At 45.7% G+C, this 21,232-nt stretch overlaps 1 protein-coding gene across 1 annotated transcript in view; it reads right to left on the bottom strand.

Moving 5' to 3' along the window:
- The window catches only part of LOC137380250 (tetratricopeptide repeat protein 21B-like), a 173,307-nt gene that overhangs the window by 71,113 nt on the left and 80,962 nt on the right, over positions 1 to 21,232 (bottom strand). Inside the window, exons 13-15 of the mRNA XM_068052110.1 lie at positions 20,163 to 20,292; positions 14,034 to 14,191; positions 11,311 to 11,532 (exon numbers count right to left, since the gene is read on the bottom strand). Coding sequence (XP_067908211.1) covers positions 11,311 to 11,532; positions 14,034 to 14,191; positions 20,163 to 20,292 — 510 coding nt within the window. The remainder of the gene's footprint in view (positions 1 to 11,310; positions 11,533 to 14,033; positions 14,192 to 20,162; positions 20,293 to 21,232) is intronic.

Raw genomic sequence — 21,232 nt, 5'->3', positions numbered from 1 at the left:
CAACAATGTGTAGAAATGCAATTGCTATAGGAGATTCCATAGTTAGTCGGACAGGCAGGCATTTCTGTAACCATCATCATGAGTACCGCATGGTGTGTTACCTCCCTGGCACCAGGGTAAAGGACATCACAGAGAGGGTACAGGATATTTTGCACGGGAAAGGGAGTGAGCCAGAAGTCTTGGTACACATTGGCACCAATGATATAGCAAGGGCAGGTACTGAGATCCTATTGTCAGATTTTCAGGAGCTAAGGAGGAAGTTAAAGAGTAGGACCGCAAAGGTAATAATCTTTGGATTACTCCCAGTGCCACACACTAGCAAGAATAGAAATAGTAAGATGGGGAGGCTTGAAGCATGGTGCAGGAGGGAGGGTTTCAGATTCTTGGGGCATTGAGACTAGTTCTAGGGCAGAAGGCACCTATTCAAAAGGGACAGTTGCACCTCAACAGGACTAAGTCCAACGTCCTCCCAAGGAGGTTCACTGGTGTGGTTGGGGAGAGTTTAAACTAAATTGGCAAGGGTAATAGGCACCAGCATATCGAAGTAGAAAAGAGGAATAACTCTCTTCCAGCTGACTCCAGCTGCCCCTCAAGCACGAAAGTCCTGAGCTTGAGCTGAAGCAGCTGGAGAGAGATCCTACACACGTAGTCACCAAGGACACAGGAAGTATCCTGGAGTTCCCACGTGGCATTTAAAAAAAAACTTGTATTTTAAGCTAGTAATAATGTGAGAGCATTGGAAAGCACCAGAAAAGAAAGTAGTTCCATATTAGATAGGAACAGACTGAGAAGGGCTACGATGAATGCAAAGACAGGATTACAACGCATGTATGTAAATGCGCAAACTGTGGTGAATAAGATTGGTGAACTACAAGTATAAATAGCAGTATGGGAATATGATGTAGTGGCAATAACGGAAACATGGCTTTAAAATGGTGAGGAATAGGCGCTTAATATAGAAAAGATAGAGAATGAGAAAAGGGATGTGGGGTGGCAGCACTGATTAAGGGAGACATTGTAGTATCGGAAAGAGGGGATATCCTTGAGGGAGCAAGGACAGAATCTATTTGGTTAGAGTTGAGGAGCAAAAAGGGTATGATCATGCAACTACGGGTATTCTATAGGCCTCCGAATAGTGAGAGATAGAGGAGAAAATCTGAAAGGAAATCACAGAGATGTGCAAGATATATACAGTGTTGATATTGGGGGACTTTAATTACCCAAATATCAATTGGAATAATGTTAAAGTAAAGAGAAAAGAGGAGGAGGAGGAATTTCCGGAATGTGTTCAGGAGAACTTCCTTGATCGGTATGTTCTCAGCCCAACTGTAAAGGAGGCATTGATGGATCTGGTGCTGGGAAATGAGTTGGACCAAGTGGACCAAGTGTCTGCGAGAAGGCACTTGGTAAGAGTGATCATTCGTATCATAAGGTTTAGGCGTAATGCAGAAAACAAGGAATGATAGAAGGTTGAATGTCTGGATTGGAAGAGGGCTAATTTCAATGCAATGAGAAGGGATCTAGCCAGGATAAATGGTACCAAAGACTGACAGGAAAAACTGTAATGGAACAATGAGTTATCTTAAGGAAGAGATGCTTCAGGTACAGGCTAATTACATTCCAACATGGAAGGCAGGGGAACCAAAACAGGGCTCCTTGGATGAAAAGAGAGATAAAGAATATGATGAAACAAAAGAAAAGGGCGTACAATGCATCTTAGGTGAATTCTTCAAGTCAGGACCAGGCCAAATACAATAAATTGAGAGGGGAGGTGAAGAGAAAATAAGATTGGCAAATCCTTCGTTAAAAGGCACTTAGTGCCTGAATGAGGGATCCGGAATCGGGAAGGGAGGCCCGCTGACAGCCACCCCCTGCCCTTTTAGCAACCCCACTACACCCACCTCCCATGCGAACCCTACCCCGCGAGACCCCTCCCGCCCTGACCTACCTGTGGCCTGGGTCCAGTGACGCTCCTGGGCCTCGGGTAGGTGCTCTACTGGCAGCAGACACCAACTCTGTGGTGGCGCTGCTCAGTGAAAGAGGTGCTGGCAGGGGAGAGACCATGATCAGTGAGCTTTGATCCTGCAGGTGGTATTTTGGGGGTGTTTTGGGGATTTTCGGTGCCACTTTTACAGCATTTCGCCCTTTGGGATTGGTGATCTACCGTGTTTGTTGCTTTCCTGTTGGTTGGGGTTTTAGTGCCTGTCCCAGGAAAGCTTCAAGCAAAAAATGGCTGCAACCAACAGCAGAACTCCAGGCCAAGGGGTGCGTAACACCGTTAGGGTGGCGCTGAAAGATAATGAAGGAGGTGCACCCATCGACCACGCCTGAAAATCCTGATTGAATGCTGTGGATTCCAAGCTACGGCCATCTTCTGCCTGCAAGACTTCCCCAGCAGTGGATATTTCGGTATGATGTTCAAGAATGTGGGAGGATGCATCAAGTTCCTGAAGGTGTTCAAGGAGAAGGGAAACCAGGTGTCGCTGTCGATTCTCATGGCAGAGTCGCTCTTCATGCCGTCGCCGCAACGGAACCGGGTGGTGACGATCCACCCCTACAACCCCCATGTTCCTGTCGTGGATATACTCGCTTTCCTTGGCAGGTACGTCGAGGTGGCCGGGAGCAGCACTGCGGTCAAGGACCTGTTTGGGATTTGGATCAGCAAGTGGCAAGTCAAGGTCACCTTGAAGGTCAACGCCAATGGAGCCAACATCCATCCTCCCTCAAGCTTCACTATCGGGGGAAATTGAGGCTTCCTGGTCTACCCGGGGCAGCCCAGAGTTTGTCAGACCTGTGGCAAATCTGGTCATGTGGCGGCCAACTGCAGCACAGTCGTCTGCAAGAACTGCAAACAGGAAGGCCATCACACAAAAGACTGTAAGCAGATTAAAGGTTGGTGGTGGGTGGGGCAGGCCACCTCTACAAGACATGCCCCAAACGCTGCCTCAGTTATGCACAGGTGGCAAGGTCACAGGAAAGGCTGGGGGAAAGAATGGCAAACACGCCTGCTGCTGCGAAGGAGACCAGCAACCCTCCCCCCCACGAGGTAAATCTGACCAAGAAGGAGAAGAAAGGGGAGGCAGCTGCAACAAGCAACCCAACAACTACCCCATGCAACTCCTCTTCAACGGACAGAATCAATGGAGGAGGAGGCAGCACTGGAACAAACTGGTCAGTGGCAAGTGGTCAAAGGGAGAACCACAAAGAAGAAGCCCAAAAAAAGCAACAGGTCACCACCCAAACCAGTGGCAAGAGGAGGCTACCGTCTGAGACAGACTACGGCAGCTGCTCCTCATCAGACAAGGAAGGGCTGGAAAGACGGTACCTACAAAAGAAGCAGCAGAACGCAAAGGAGCTGGAAGAGAAAGCCCCCCAGCTCCATCGCACTGGAAGCAGCTATGGGTCCAGTGTGCTCCAACCCCAAAGTGCTGAACCCAGCGAGATGCCCAGCGCACCCCAGCTCCAGGAGACTGACAGCAGCAAAGCGTCCAGCTCACTTCAGCTCCGGGAAGTCAGGAGCAGAAACATCCTCAAGGAGGAACAGAGGGGAAAGACACCACCAGCAGAGTACAGTGCAAACTCGCTGCCTACAGGAACCAGCACCGCCCACACCCCCCCCCCCCCCCACCCCCCCCGATGTCACCCCAATGGAACAAACCCCCCATGAGTGACCAGGAGGGGTTTCTGAGCCCAACGAATGTGCAACAGCTTGTGCACACTACGGGTATGCAGGAAAATACCCAAGGACTGGGACTAGTAAGGACACCAGGTGTGGCAAGCAACATCCAGCTTTAAATGCGTATAAAGATTGCTTCGTTTAATGTGTGCAGCATTAAATCCACTACGCAATGTGTTTTGACCTGCTGTTTCTGTAGGAGTGTGGGATACCTCACCTCAGCACCTATAGGCAATGGTCGAGATGGTGGTCGCACGGGCCATCGATCTGGTCAGGGGGAAATGATTCCTGTTCCTCTGGCCTGGGTATTCTGCTGCAACTTCACCATCTCCGAAGTTAAGGAGGTGGTGGGCGGTCACTTCCTCGGAGCAGATGTTATGTACAACAATGCTCCGCTCTAGTTAATCAACACGTATGCCCCGGTCCAATACAGTGAGCGGCTAACCGTCTTCCAGCAGCTCCCACTGCTGCTGGTGACGTCCAGGCTGGTCATTGTAGGCGGTGACTTCAACTGCATCATTGACGCAGCTGGATGATCCGGCAGTGACGACAGCAAACTGGACACAACATCCAGATTCCTAATGGAAAAGATGCCAAACTGCATGACATCTTCAGCAGCCCTGCAGACGGAGCGCAGCGTAGATACACCTGGTCAAGACCGAACGGGTCTGCCCGTCCCAGGATTGACTTCCTGTTTGTGTCCCGTGCTTTCACAGTCAGATCCACTGACGTTAAGCCGGTGTCCTTCTCTGACCACTGCCTCTTATTGGCCAACTGTCACTTACAGGATGACCAGCGCGTTGGTATGGGGACATGGAAGCTGAACGTAACACTGCTGACCCCAGAGAACATTGAGGAACTCAAGGGATTACAAATGTTGGAGAACTGTGAAACCCCTCTTTGAGTCTATGGTGCACTGGTAGGAAGAGTTGAAGGCAAACATCAAGAGGCTCTTTATCCTCAAAGGTGTTCAGAAGGTGAGAAAGAGACAGAGGAAAATGTCCCGACTCCAGAAACGAATGCAGAATCTGCTCCGGCTGCAGTCGATGGGGGTCGAGGTCAAGGAGGATCTCCAAGAGGTGAAGAGCCAGCAGGCCTCGCTCTTTGGCACGGATGGCTTCAAGATTATCTTACAGTCCAGAGACCGCTCCATTGAGCAGGATGAGACGTGCTCGCATTTCTTGCGTTTGTTTCAATGAGAGAAGTATAACAGGTAAGGCAGATGAACTTAGAGCTTGGATTAGTACTTGGAAATATGATGTTGTTGCTATTACAGAGACTTGGTTGAGGGAAGGGCAGGATTGGCAGCTAAATGTTCCAGGCTTTAGAAGCTTCAGGCGGGATAGAGGGGGATGTAAAAGGGGTGGGGGAGTTGCATTACTGGTTAAGGAGAATATCACAGCTGTACTGCGGGAGGACACCTCAGAGAGGTCATGCAGCGAGGCAATATGGGTGGAGCTCAGGAATAGGAAGGGTGCACTCACGATGTTGGGGGTTTACTACAGGCCTCCCAACAGCCAGCGGGAGGTAGAGGAGCAGATATGTAGACAGATTTTGGAAAGATGTAAAGGTAACAGGGTTGTAGTGGTGGGTGATTTTAACTTCCCCTATATTGACTGAGACTCACTTAGTGCTAGGGGCTTGGATGGGGCAGAATTTGTGAGGAACATCCAGGAGGGCTTCTTGAAACAGTATGTAGATAGTCCAACTAGGGATGGGGCCATTCTGGACCTGGTATTGGGGAATGAGCCCGGCCAGGTGGTCTAAGTTTCAGTGGGGGAGCATTTCAGGAGCAGTGACCATAATTCCATAAGTTTTAAGGTACTTGTGGATAAGGATAAGAGTAGTCCTCGGGTGAAGGTGCTAAATTGGGGGAAAGCTAATTATAACAATATTAGGCAGGAACTGAAGAATTTAGATTGGGACGGCTGTTTGAGGGTAAATCAACATCTGACATGTGGGAGTCTTTCAAACGTCAGCTGATTAGAATCCAGGACCAGCATGTTCCTGTGAGGAAGAAAGACAAGTTTGGCAAGTTTCGGGAAGCTTGGATAACACGGGATATTGTGAGCCTAGTCAAAAAGAAAAACGAAGCATTTGTAAGGGCTGGAAGGCGAGGAACAGATGAAGCACTTGAGGAATATAAAGACAGTAGGAAGGAACTTAAGCAAGGAGTTAGGAGGGCTAAAAGGGGTCATGAAAAGTCATTGGCAAACAGGATTAAGGAAAATCCCAAGGCTTTTTAGACATATATAAAGAGCAAGAGGGTAACCAGGGAAACGGTTGGCCCACTCAAGGACAGAGATGGGAATCTATACGTGGAGCCAGAGGAAATGGGTGAGGTGCTAAATGAGTACTTTGCATCAGTATTCACCAAGGAGAAGGACTTGGTGGATGATGAGCCTAGGGAAGGGAGTGTAGATAGTCTCAGTCATCTCATTATCAAAAAGGAGGAGGTGTTGGGTGTCTTGCAAAGCATTAAGGTAGATAAATCCCCAGGGCCTGATGGGATCTACCCTAGAATACTGAGGGAGGCAAGGGAAGAAATTGCTGGGGCCTTGACAGAAATCTTTGCATCCTCATTGGCTACAGGTGAGATCCCAGAGGACTGGAGAATAGCCAATGTTGTTCCTTTGTTTAAGAAGGGTGGTAAGGATAATCCAGGAAATTATAGGCCAGTGAGCCTTACGTCAGTGGTAGGGAAACTATTAGAGAGGATTCTTCGGGACAGGATTTACTCCCATTTGGAAACAAACGAACTTATTAGCGAGAGGCAGCATGGTTTTGTGAAGGGAAGGCCGTGTCTTACTAATTTGATTGAGTTTTTTGAGGAAGTGACGAAGATGATTGATGAGGGAAGGGCAGTGGATGTTGTCTATATGGACTTTAGTAAAGCCTTTGACAAGGTCCCGCATGGCAGACTGGTGCAAAAGGTGAAGTCACACGGGATCAGAGGTGAGCTGGCAAGATGGAAACAGAACTGACTCAGTCACAGAAGACAGAGGGTAACAGTGGATGGGTGTTTTTCTGAATGGAGGGATGTGACTAGTGGTGTTCCGCAGGGATCAGTGCTGGAACCTTTGCTGTTTGTAGTATATGTAAATGATTTGGAGGAAAATGTAGCTGGTCTGATTAGTAAGTTTGCGGACGACACAAAGGTTGGTGGAGTTGCGGATAATGATGAGGATTGTCAGAGGATACAGCAGAATATAGATCGGTTGGAGACTTGGGCGGAGAAATGGCAGATGGAGTTTAATCTGGACAAATGTGAGGTAATGCATTTTGGAAGGTCTAATGCAGGTGGGAAGTATACGGTAAATGGCAGAACCCTTAGGAGTATTGACAGGCAGAGAGATCTGGGTGTACAGGTCCACAGGTCACTGAAAGTGGCAACGCAGGTGGATAAGGTAGTCAAGAAGGCATACGGCATGCTTGCCTTCATCGGTCAGGGCATAGAGTATAAAAATTGGCAAGTCATGCTGCAGCTGTACAGAACTTTAGTTAGGCCACACTTAGAATATTGCGTGCAATTCTGGTCGCCACACTACCAGAAGGACGTGGAGGCTTTGGAGAGGGTACAGAGGAGGTTTACCAGGATGTTGCCTGGTCTGGAGGGCATTAGCTATGAGGAGAGGTTGGATAAACTCGGATTGTTTTCACTGGAAGGACGGAGGTGGAGGGGCGACATGATAGAGGTTTACAAAGTTATGAGCGGCATGGACAGAGTGGATAGTCAGAAGCTTTTTCCCAGAGTGGAAGAGTCAGTTACTAGGGGATATAGGTTTAAGGTGAGAGGGGCAAAGTTTAGAGGGGATGTGCGAGGCAAGTTTTTTTACACAGAGGGTGGTGAGTGCCTGGAACTTGCTGCCAGGGGAGGTAGTGGAAGCAGATACGATAGCGACGTTTAAGAGACATCTTGACAAATATATGAATAGGAAGGGAATAGAGGGATATGGGCCCCGGAAGTGCAGAAGGTGTTAGTTTCGGCAGGCATCAAGATCGGCGCAGGCTTGGAGGGCTGAATGGCCTGTTCCTGTGCTGTACTGTTCTTTGTTCTTTGTTCTTCCTCCAAAAGATACACTAAGAGAGCTCTGTGATCAGCAGCCTGAAGAAAGAAGATGGCTCTGTAACGTCATCACAGTCTGACACACTAAGGATTAGCAAACCCTTTTATGCTGGACTGTATGACGTGAAACCCACGAACAGCACGGCCTCCCAGTCTTTCCTGTCATCTATCACGGAGGTCTTAGATGACAATACACGGGAGAGTCTGGACAAACCTCTAACTCTGGATGAGCTGACAAAGGCCATCAGGTCCTTCGAGACGAGTGTAACTCCTGGAAGCGACGGCTTAACGGTTGAGTTGTATTCAGGCAGAAAACAGAGTAGGAATAAACGGGCCATTCTCACATTGGCAGGCTGTGACTAGTGGGGGACTGCAGGGATCAGTGCTTGGGCCCCAGCTGTTCACAATATATATCAATGATTTGGATGTGGGGGCCAAAAGTAGTATTTCCAAGTTCACGGATGACACAAAACTAGGTGGGAATGTGTGTTGTGAGGAAGATGCAAAGCGGCTTCAATGAGATTTGGACAGACATAGTGAGTGACCATGGCAGATGGAATATAATGTAGAAAAATGTGAGGTTATCCACTTTGGTAGGATAAACAGATGTGCAGAGTATTTCTTAAATGGTAAGAGATTAGAAAGTGTAGATGTACAAAGGGACCTGGGTATCCTTGACAATAAGTCGCTGAAAGTTAACATGCAGGTGCAGCAAACAATTAAGAAGGCTAATGGAATATGAGCCTTTATCACAAGAGGATTTGAGTACAGGAGTAGTGAAGTCTTGCTTCAATTGTATAGAACCTTGGTCAGACTGCACCTGGAGTACTGTGTGCAGTTTTGGTCCCCTTACCTTCGGAAGGATATTATTGCCACAGAGAGAGTGCAACGAAGGTTCACCAGACTTGTTCCCGGGATGGCGGGACTGTCCTATGAAGAGAGATTGGGGAAACTGAGCCTGTATTCTCTCGAGTTTTGAAGAATGAGAGGTGGTTTCATTGAAACCTACAAAATATTTAAAGGGATAGACAGGGTAGATGCAGGTAAGATGTTACCCCTGGTTGGGGAGTCTAGAAGCAGGGGACACAATTTCAAAATAAAGGGGAAACCACTTAGGACAGAGATTAGGAGAAATTTCTTTACTCAGAGGGTTGTGAATCTTTGGAATTCTCTATTCCAGAGGGCTGTGGAACCTCCATCATTGAGTATGTTTAAAGCAGAGATTGACAGATTTCTAAATACAAATGACATAATGACATAAGCGGATATGAGGATAGTGTGGGAAAAAGGCATTGAAGTGGATGATCAGCCGTGATCGTATTGAATGGCGGAGCAGGCTCGATGGGCCAAATGGCCACTCCTGCTCCTATGTTCCTATTTGACTCTGTGGGACTGGAATGGCCCAGACCTGCTGGAAGTGTACGTGAGTATGCTTCTGGCCAGCAGCATGTCAGAATCCACGAGGAAAGGCATCATCACCCTCAGCTACTTGTGAGAGGGCGGAAATCAGAAATTGGCGACCCATCTCACTGCTGTATGTAGACTACAAGATTCTGTCCAAATGTTATCGCCAGTCGGGTCAAGTCTGCTCTGGAGTTGATGATTCACCCTGATCAGACCTGGCAGGAAGATCTCTGATAGCCTCGTGTTACTCAGGGATGCAATCGCCTATGTACCGGACAGCGGGAGTGGAGGCTGGTTCAATTGAAGCATTCAAAAGGGAATAGGACAGTTATATGAAAAGGAAGAATGTGCAGGGTTATGGAGAGAAGGCAGGGGAATGAAACTTTTTTTTTAATTCATTCATGGGATATGGGCATCGCTGGCCAGGACAGCATTTATTGCCTATCCTTAATTGCGCTTGAGAAGGTGGTGGTGAGCTGCCTTCTCGAACCACTGCAGTCCATGTGAGGTCGGTACTCCCACAGTGTTAGGAAGGGAGTTCCAGGATTTTGACCCAGCGACAGTGAAGGAATGGCAATATAGTTCCAAGTCAGGATGGTGTGTGACTTGGAGGGAACTTGCTGGTGGTGGTGTTCCCATGCATTTGCTTCTCCTTCTAGTTGGTAGAGGTCGTGGGTTTGGAAGATGCTGTCGAAGGAGCCTTGGTGCGTTGCTCTTTCAGAGTGCCGGTGCAGACACGATGGACCGAATGGCCTCCCTCTGCATGTAATGATTCTGTGATTCTGTAAAGAGTGTGCCGGAACAGAGTGATCTGGGGTGCATGTGCATCAATCTTTGAAGGTGGCAGGACATAGTGAGAGTGTGGTTAACAAAGCATATGGGTTCTTAGGTTTCATAAATAGAGGTATAGAGTTCAAAAGCAGGGAACCTTTATAAAGGTCTGGTTTGGACCTAACCAGAGTATTGCGTCCAGTTCTGGTCACCACACTTTAAGAAGGATATGAGGGGTCCTCGAGGGGGTGCGGAGGAGATTAACCAGAATGGTTCCAAAGATGGGAGATTTTAGTTACAAGGTTAGGTTGGAAAAGTTGGGGTTCTTCTCCCTCGAGCAAAGGAAATTGAAGGGAGATTTGATAGAGGTGTATAAGATTATGACAGGCTTAGATAAGTTAGACAAGGAAAAACTGTTCCCATTAGCTGATGGTACAAGGACTAGGGGACACAAATTGAAGGTTTTGGGCAGGAGAAGCAGGGGGACTGTGAGGAAGAACTTTTTTACGCAGTGGATGGTAATGACCTAGAACTCGCTGCCCACAAGGGTGGTGGAAGTGGAGACAATAATGATTTGAAAAGGAAATTGGATGGATACTTGAAGGAAGTAAAATTGCAGGGCTACGGGGATCAAGCTGGTGAGTGGGACTGACTGGATTGCTCTGTGGAGTTTTGGATCCTTTTATGCCATATATGACTCTATGTTAGACTGCCACAGACATCTAACAGGTCAGATTCTGCCTCTTCCATTCCTCAGCCTCCGCCCCACCCCCATTCTGCCCTTTTTGGACACTCTGTGCTGACACTGACGGGGAGCACAGCTCCACTGAAGTTGCAACATCCGACCTGTACTGGAGCTGAGTCACTTAGCCACATAGAATGACAGGGTATACAGCACAGAAACAGGCCATTCAGCCCAATTGGTCCATGCTGGTCTTTATGCTGCACATGAGCCTCCTAATTGGTGGCTGTGCCTCGGCCCTAAACTCTGGGATTCCCTCACTAATCCTCTTCACCTCGCTTGCCTTCTTTAAAACGCCCCTTGAAACCTGCCTCATATCTCCTTTTGTGGCTCGGCCTCAGAATTTGTTTGATGATGTTCTTGTAAAGTGCCTTGGGACATTTTTACTCATTAAAGGTGCTGTATAAATTCAAGCTGTTGTTGTAGGCTGGGATGAAAAGCACAACTGCTGGGAATCTACAAATGAAAGTTGGGAGTGCCCACTGGTCAGTTAACCTCTGCTACAGATTTGCAGCATTTTCTAGTTTTATTTTCAAAATGTAGAATGCATAATTATTGGCTACAAGTGTGGACTTTTTAGTACATTAAAGGCTGTATATAAATGCAAGTTGTTGTTGTGATTGCATTTGAATGATGCTGAGCTCAGAGTACCTGTTCACCGTTCGAGTTCTGAGCATCCACCAGCTCCAGATACACGGAGACACGGTCGCTCACACTGATGTCGGCTGATGCCCATTTTCCGTTTCCAGTAGAGCCTCTCCTCACCCCCGGCAGACTGATTGCTATTTTTAATGTTGTTATGGCTTCTGTGGTCTTACCCATCTTCCTCAGGGCTCTGGCTTTGATCAGGTGGTAGATAGGGTGATCTCTGACCTGCAAGGTTCAGCAAAAAAGCAACTTGCACCCCTATCATCTTCAATACAGGCTGCATCACATTGCACTTCAACAAGAAACATTAAAAATAAAGCCCTTAGGCTCAGATGAAGACCTCATCACAGAATTACAATGCATAGAATTACACAGAATTCACAGCACAGAAACAGGCCATTGGCCCAACTGGTCAATGCTGCCATGTATGCTCCACACTACTCTTCATCTAACCTTATCAGCATATCCTTCTATTCTTTTCTCACTTATGTGCTTATCTAGTTTTTCCTTAACGACATCTATGTGATTCCTCTCAACTATGTCTTGAGGTGGCAAGTTCTGCAGTCTAACCACCCTTTGGGTTAAAGAGGTTTATGACCCTAAGTTTTGGTCCCCACCACAAGTGGAAACATCTGTTGTACGTCTACCCTATCAAACCCCTTCATAATGTTACAGACTTCTATCAGGTCACCCCTCAGCCTTGCCTTTTCTAAGGAAAAGAGCCCGAACCTATGCATCCTTTCCTTTGAAGTATAACCTCTTAGTTCTGGCATCATCCTTGTAAATATTTTTGTACCTTTTCCAGCACTTCTATACCTTTGTATAATATGAAGACTAGAACTGTATTAAGATGGAGACCAGAGTTGTATAATATGTAGACCAGATCTGTACCTGTCAAGTATTATCCTTACCTTCTTTCCACTTTGATTTTGCTGTCCATCTAACAGGACCTTGATGTGACAAAATAAAGCGTTTTTGTCTATGACCAATAATCTTATTGGCTTATTTTGTTTTTTATTTTTTACATATGGGGTTTAAAAAAAAGCTTAATGGAAAGAATATAAAATTATAAAATTATGAGAGGCATAGATAGGGTAGATAGCCAGAGTCTGTTTCCCATGGTAGGGGTGACTAAAACTAGAGGGTATAGGTTTAAGGTAAGAGGGAGGAGGATTACAGGGGATCAAAGGGGTAAATTTTTCACAACAAGAATAGTGGGCATCTGGAATGAGCTGCCAGAGGAGGTAGGAACAGTATTGACATTTAAGAGGCATCTGGACAGGTACTTGAATGAGCAAGGCATAGAGGGATATGGAATTAATGCAGGCAGGTGGGATTAGTATAGATAGGCATTATGGTCGGCATGGACGCGGTGGGCCGAAGGGCCTGTTTCTATGCTGTATGACTCTATGACTCTAATATAACCCAGATATTTAATAAGCTCCAAGGAGGAGGTGATAAGTGTCTTGTAGATATCAAAAAGGATACTAATAAACAGATAAAATAGTAAACTTTTTGGAATGATTAATACCGAAATCATTCACGAGATGTGAGCAACATAGCTTCCCCAAACAAAGTTAATTTAAGCAAAATCAATCATTTGTATCTAACTCAGTAGTTAGGCTAAATGGGGTCAAAACTTCCCCTCCTACTGAAAAGGGGATTGCAAATGGCTCCCAGCATACAGCTTGTACAGGTGTTTGCCAAGCAATCAAAACCTGTAGGACAAACAATCTCTCTAACCACCCTGTTCTCAACAACGTAATGTTCTTGTCTCAGCACCTATCAAGTTCTTCTACCTCACTGCTCCTGATGACTCAGGCATCACAATGCCCAAACAGCTATTTGAAAATTCACAGTGCCCAATTTTTTAATTGGAGCAACTTCGCCCACAATCTACGACCAACGCTGGACAGAAAAATCAGATTGCACCGCCAACATAACAAAGCTGATTCATTTGCACGGCAACCTCTCCCTCAGGCCCTGAACTAAAGGGGTATTCAGAGATCAGAACTGTGTTCATCAATGCTATGGCAGCGGGAACCTGGCAGTACAAGTCTTTGTCGATATTTCCAGTACACTGCACCTTCCAGTCAGGTGCTAGTGAGAGGGAGTGGCGGGTATTAAACTGAGAAAAATTGGCCCTAAGGTGTTTGTTCTGTTGTCAACACATAAACAAGGAACTTTCTGTAAGCTTAGACAAAATGTCATCTCATATAAGGTGTCAGCCATGACTCAACAGGTAGCACTCTCACCTCTGAGTCAGAAGCTTGTGGGTTCAAATTCAACTCCAGAGACTGTACGCACCTTTAGTATAGTACTGAGGGAGTGCTGCATTGTTGGAGTGCTATTTTCCAAGTGAGATCTTAAACCAAGGTCTCATTTGCCCTCTCGGGTGGACATATAAGATCCCATGGCACTATTCCCAAGAAGAGCAGAGGAAGATTTCTTTGGTGTGCTGGCCAATATTTATCCCTCAGTCACTGTTACTAAAAACAGATTATCTGGTCATTATTTTATTGCTGTTTGTGGGACCTTGCTATATTACAACAAGTGACTACACTCCAGAAGTACTTAATTGGCCGTAAAGCACTTTTGGGATGTTCTGAGGTTGTGAAAGCCACTGTATAAAATGCAAGTTTTTTTATCCTTTATTTTCAATTACAGGAGAAAACTCTCTTCATTTATTGTTGGATGTGGTTACAGACTGATGACATAGTTCTTACCTGGAAGTTGTAGCTGAGGCCCATTTCTAGAGAATGGGAACATTCTTCGAAATTGCACTGGGACAGGTAAATCTGAGCCATGAGCAGGTGGCCATCGGCGTAACTAGGGTCCAGCTGGAGATATTGCTGCAGCGTGGCCTGAGCTGTGTTCAAGTTACCTGGCTCAGGGTGAAGAACAAGTTACATGAAATCTGTTTACTACATCCATTTTTCCTCTCATTCCCAGAGCGCAAACTGTGAATTTTGCACAATGCTGAGACGCAGCTCCAGTAGTAATTTTATGATTGGCATAAGTAAATGGAGAAGGAGATGAAACAGGGACTGGGTGCAGTGGTGACAGGCTGTCCTTTCACATATGGGATCTTGGTTTCAACTCTGAAGTTTCCTCTAATGGTCCTATACAAAATTAGTTTGGGCAGTCTCAATCCAGTTCTTCATAGGCACAAAACTGACCCTAATGTGGCACTACTAAGGAACATAGGAACTGGAGTAGACCATTCAGCTCCTCGAGGCTTCTACACCATTCAATTAGTTCATGGCTGATCTGTACCTCAACTTCATTTACCTGCCTTAGTTCCATATCCCTTAATACACTTATTCAACAAAACCTATTGATCTCATTGAAAGCTCCAACTGACAAAAAGGTGCTTCTGATTTACCTCCTAAATGGCCTGAAATTTTAAGGTTATGCCCTCTTGTTCTAGATTCCCTCACCAGAAGAAATAGTTTATATGTATCTACCGTACGAATCCTTGTAACATTTTAAGCAGCTCGATCAGATCACCCCTCAATCTTCTACAGTCAAGGGTATCTTCTATATTATTTGGCCTTCTCACTCAGAGAGGTCATAGGAGTGATCACTTGGGAAAAGTGCCCTAATCCTGTCCTTGACAATGATGATGCTGCGTGTATTTTAATGCCCTCTCAGTGGTCTAGAGGTTATTATGTAGAAGAGTTGTAGCTTTTAAAGGTGTCTTTTGTGTTGTCTTGTCTGAAATCACCTTACGTGAGACTTAAATGTGACAGGTCATTTTCACTCAGTGCTCATTCCTTGGGTCTCGTTTCAAAATCTTTGTTGTCTTCGAATTGCGTTGTGCGAGTAATAGGGCACAAACACTATTGCACCTTTATATTCAATTTCTGTCTCCATATTTTAAAGGCGGCATTGAGCCATGATGAAGGAATTGCATATGAATGGACATGCTTAATATTCAAACAATAATTTAAGGCCTGTGCCACTTCCTTTGCTGAACACAGCAGGCCATATCTTGCTGGAGCGGTGCATATCATGGCGTGCCCCTCTAGCTAGGCTTTTTCCTGCACCCTTCAGCTTGAATAACTTGTTGCAAGTGTGAGATTCTCAACTCACGCTGTGTCTATTACTAAGGAAGTCTTAACAATCGGGCGGCACAGTGGCGCAGTGGTTAGCACCGCAGCCTCACAGCTCCAGCGACCCAGGTTCAATTCTGGGTACTGCCTGTGTGGAGTTTGCAAGTCCCTGTGTCTGTGTGGGTTTCCTCCGGGTGCTCCGGTTTCCTCCCACATGCCAAAGACTTGCAGGTTGATAGGTTAATTGGCCATTATAAATTGCCCCTAGTATAGGTAGGTGGTAGGGAAATATAGGGATAGGTGGGGATGTGGTAGGAATATGGAATTAGTGTAGGATTAGTATAAATGGGTGGTTGATGGTCGGCACAGACTCGGTGGGCCGAAGGGCCTGTTTCAGTGCTGTATCTCTAAACTAAACTAAACTAAAAAAATATACTTAGAAAGTCATAGTATGATCAAACAGAATCAACATGGTTTTATGAAAGTGAAATCATATTTAACAAATTTATTAGAGTATTTTGAGGATGTAACTAATAGGGCAGATAAAGGGGAGCCAGTAGATGTAGTATACTTGGATTTCCAAAATGCATTCAATAAGGGGCCATCCAGAAGGTTAATACGCAAAATAAGGGCTCATGGAGTTGGGAATAATATATTAGCATGGATGGAGGATTGCTTAATGGACAGGAAGTGGAGAGTACCAATAAACTGGGCATTTTCAAGTTGACAGGCTGTGACTAGTGGAATGGTGAAAGGATCAGTGCTGGGGCCTTAACTATTTACAATCTATATTAATGACTTAGATGAACAGACCAAGAGTAATGTATCTAAGTTTCTTGACAATACAAAGCTAGGTGGGAGTGTAAGCTGTGAAGAGGACACAAAGAGGCTGCAAAGAGTTAAAGACTGGTTAAGTGAGTGGGCAACAAGGTGACAGATGGGGAAGTGTGAGGTTATTCACTTTTGTAATAAGAATAGAAAAGCAGAATATTTTTTAAAAGGCATGAAACTTCTAAATGGTGATAGTCAGAGAGATTTGGATGTACTTGGACAAGGAAACAGAAAGTTAGCATTCAGGTACAGCAAGGAATTAGGAAGTCAAATGGCATGTCGGCCTTTATTGCAAGGGGATTGGAGTACAAGAATGAGGAAGCCTTGCTACAATTGTGTAAGGCTTTGGTGAAACCACACCTGGAGAATTGTGTGGAGTTTGGTCTTCATATTTAAGGAAGGATATACTTGCATTGGAGGCAGTACAGTGAAGGTTTAGTAGATTGGTCCCTGGGATGAGAAGGTTGTCCTATGATGAGAGGGTAAGTAAATTGGGCCTGTACTCTGTAGTTTAGATAAATGTGAGGTGATCTCATTGAAACATATAAGATTCTGAAAGGACTTGACAGTGTAGACATGGAGAGGTTGTTTCCCCTAGTTAGGGAATCTAGAACACAGGGCACAGTCTAAGGATAAGGGGTCATAGAACATTACAGCGCAGTACAGGCCCTTCGGCCCTCAATGTTCCGCCGACCTGTGAAACCATCTGACCTACACTATTCCATTTTCATCCATATGTCTATCCAATGACCACTTAAATGCCCTTAAAGTTGGCGAATCTACTACTGTTGCAGGCAGGGCGTTCCACGCCCCTACTACTCTCTGAGTAAAGAAACTACCTCTGACATCTGTCCTATATCTATCACCCCTCAACTTAAAGCTATGTCCCCTCGTGTTTGCCATCACCATCCGAGGAAAAAGACTCTCACTATCCACACTATCTAACCCTCTGATTATTTTATATGTCTCTATTAAGTCACCTCTCCTCCTCCTTCTCTCTAACAAAAACAACCTCAAGTCCCTCAGCCTTTCCTCCTAAGACCTTCCCTCCATACCAGGCAACATCCTAGTAAATCTCCTCTGCACCCTTTCCAAAGCTTCCACATCCTTCCTATAATGCGGTGACCAGAACTGCACGCAATACTCCAGGTGCGGCCGCACCAGAGTTTTGTACAGCTGCAGCATGACCTCGTGGCTCCGAAACTCGATCCCCCTACTAATAAAAGCTAACATACCATACGCCTTCTTAACAGCCCTATTAACCTGGGTGGCAACTTTCAGGGATTTATGTACCTGGACACCAAGATCTCTCTGCTCATCTACACTACCAAGAATCTTCCCATTAGCCCAGTACTCTGCATTCCTGTTACTCCTTCCAAAGTGAATCACCTCACTTTTCCGCATTAAACTCCATTTGCCATCTCTCAGCCCAGCTCTGCAGCCTATCTATGTTCCTCTGTAACCTACAACATCCTTCGGCACAATCCACAACTCCACCGACCTTCGTGTCATCTGCAAATTTACTAACCCACCCTTCTACACCCTCATCCAGGTCATTTATAAAAATGACAAACAGCAGTGGCCCCAAAACAGATCCTTGCGGTACACCACTAGTAACTAAACTCCAGGATGAACATTTGCCATCAGCCACCACCCTCTGTCTTCTTTCAGCTAGCCAATTTCTGATCCAAAGCACTAAATCACCTTCAATCCCATACTTCCGTATTTTCTGCAACAGCCTACTGTGGGGAACCTTATCAAACGCCTTACTGAAATCCATATACACCACATCCACTGCTTTACCCTCATCCACCTGTTTGGTCACCTTCTCGAAAAACTCAATAAGGTTTGTGAGACACGACCTACCCTTCACAAAACCGTGCTGACTATCTCTAATGAACCTATTCTTTTCAAGATGATTATAAATCCTATCTCTTATAACCTTTTCCAACATTTTACCCACAACCGAAGTAAGGCTCACAGGTCTATAATTACCAGGGCTGTCTCTACTCCCCTTCTTGAACAAGGGGACAACATTTGCTATCCTCCAGTCTTCCGGCACTATTCTTATCGACAATGACGACATAAAGATCAAGGACAAAGGCTCTGCAATATCCTCCCTGGCTTCCCAGAGAATCCTAGGATAAATCCCATCTGGCCCAGGGGACTTATCTATTTTCACACTTTCCAAAATTGCTAACACCTCCTCCTTGTGAACCTCAATCCCATCTAGCCTAGTAGTCTGAATCTCAGTATTCTCCTTGACAACATTTTCTTTCTCTACTGTAAATACTGACGAAAAATATTCATTTAACGCTTCCCCTATCTCCTCTGATTCCACACACAACTTCCCACTACTATCCTTGATTGGCCCTAATCTAACTCTAGTCATTCTTTTATTCCTGATATACCTATAGAAAGCCTTAGGGTTTTCCTTGATCCTGTCTGCCAATGACTTCTCATGTCCTCTCCTCGCTCTTCTTAGCTCTCCCTTTAGATCCTTCATGGCTAGCTTGTAACTCTCAAGCGCCCTAACTGAGCCTTCACGTCTCATCCTAACATAAGCCTTCTTCTTCCTCTTGACAAGCGCTTCAACTTCTTTAGTAAACCACGGCTCCCTCGCTCGACAACTTCCTCCCTGCCTGACAGGTACATACTTATCAAGGACACGCAGTAGCTGCTCCCTGAATAAGCTCCACATTTCGATTGTGCCCATGCCCTGCAGTTTCCTTCCCCATCCTACGCATCCTAAATCTTGCCTAATCGCATCATAATTTCCTTTCCCCCAGCTATAATTCTTGCCCTGCGGTATATACCTGTCCCTGCCCATCGCTAAGGTAAACCTAACCGAATTGTGATCACTGTCACCAAAGTGCTCACCTACATCTAAATCTAACACCTGGCCGGGTTCATTACCCAGTACCAAATCCAATGTGGCATCGCCCCTGGTTGGTCTGTCTACATACTGTGTCAGAAAACCCTCCTGCACACACTGGACAAAAACTGACCCATCTAAAGTACTCGAACTATAGTATTTCCAGTCAATATTTGGAAAGTTAAAGTCCCCCATAACAACTACCCTGTTACTCTCGCTCCTGTCGAGAATCATCTTCGCTATCCTTTCCTCTACATCTCTGGAACTATTCGGAGGTCTATAGAAAACTCCCAACAGGGTGACCTCTCCTCTCCTGTTTCTAACCTCGGCCCATACTACCTCAGTAGACGAGTCCTCAAACGTCCTTTCTGCCGCCGTAATACTCTCCTTGATTAACAATGCCACACCCCCCCCCTCTTTTACCATCTTCTCTGTTCTTACTGAAACATCTAAATCCCGGAACCTGCAAAATCCATTCCTGTCCCTGCTCTACCCATGTCTCCGAAATGGCCACAACATCGAGATCCCAGGTACCAACCCATGCTGCAAGCTCACCCACCTTATTCCGGATGCTCCTGGCATTGAAGTAGACACACTTTAAACCAAGTTCTTGCTTGCCAGTGCCCTCTTGCGTCCTTGTAACCTTATCATTTAAGATGAGGCGAAATTTCTTCACTCAGAGGATGTGAATCTTTGGAATTCTCTACCCCAGAGGGTTGTGAATGCTTCATCATTGGGTATATTTAAAGCTGAGATAGACAGATTTTTGGTCTCTCAGGGAATCAAGGGATATGGGGAGCTGACGGGAAAGTGGAGTTGAGGCAGAAGATCAGCCATGATCATATTGAATGATGGAGCAGGCTCGATGGGCCATATGGTCTACTCCTGCTCTTATTGCTTATGTTCTTACATCTCTTCTTCCCCTCAACCTGCTGGCTGATTTACACATTAATAACTCCATGCATCATGAACTCATCGATATTTATTTAGGCAATTTTTGCCCAAGGTTGCTGAAATTCCATTGGGAAGGGCGCATCCTTGTGCAAGTGGCGGGATGAACAATCTATCCATAGCTATTACCAAAATCATCTTACCTGACTTGTATCTAATTTTGGCCACAATGTACAGAAGTTCCTTAATCCCAGGGGCTGCCTTAACCACCGGCTCCAGTATCATGGCAGATTGCCTCAGCAGAGGAGAAAGAGGTTGTCCTTGCAGAAGAGACTGAAGACAGCAAACACAACATAATTCACACTCAAGTTAAGGATAAGCAGCGGTTGAAACAGTTACATTCTAGATTCTGCCACTGTCAAAATGCAGGTCTTAAATGATAAAACACAGGCTGACTGGATACTGAAAAACTTAGGAGATAATGATATGACTTCAACAGTAATAATGAGCCTGTGCATTTTTTTTTAGAGATACAGCACTGAAACAGGCCCTTCGGCCCACCGAGTCTGTGCCGACCATCAACCACCCATATTATACTAATCCTACACTAATCCCATATTCCTACCATATCCACACCTGTCGCTATATTTCCCTACCACCTACCTATACTAGGGGCAATTTATAATGGCCAATTTACCTATCAACCTGCAAGTCTTTTGGCATGTGGGAGGAAACCGGAGCACCCGGAGGAAACCCACGCAGACACAGGGAGAGCTTGCAAACTCCACACAGGCAGTACCCAGAATTGAACCCGGGTCGCTGGAGCTGTGAGGCTGTGGTGCTAACCACTGCGCCACTGTGCCGCCCTTTGCCAGCGTGTAAACTCTCAGTATACTATGGGCTGGCTGGCACCAATGAAGTGCACATCGGGCACATTGTGGACTTTAATACAACAGTTGCAGCCATCGCATTATTGATCCCTTGATTGCTACCACTAGATCCTCTCAGCAAATTACCACACAATAAAACATAAAACAAAGGATATTTATATGATTAAAACCATTCTTTTCGCAGACCCTATATCACTCACTATATCATGGGCTCTACTCATTTACCAGTTGTCTTGCAGACCCCCACCTGCCAAGAATGAGGCATATTAATTTTGTCATATGAACATTGATTTTAAACTGTTGCTGGAGTGAGGAAATGACTTGTTAAACAGATCAGCCATGGCTGGAGAAAACATTTACATACTAACAAATAGTGCTTGTGG

The sequence above is a fragment of the Heterodontus francisci genome, chromosome 2, assembly GCF_036365525.1.
Source record: "Heterodontus francisci isolate sHetFra1 chromosome 2, sHetFra1.hap1, whole genome shotgun sequence".
Lineage (NCBI taxonomy): Eukaryota > Metazoa > Chordata > Chondrichthyes > Heterodontiformes > Heterodontidae > Heterodontus > Heterodontus francisci.
Note: the sequence above shows the minus strand (reverse complement) of the source record. Positions and strands in the feature narration are given on the sequence as shown.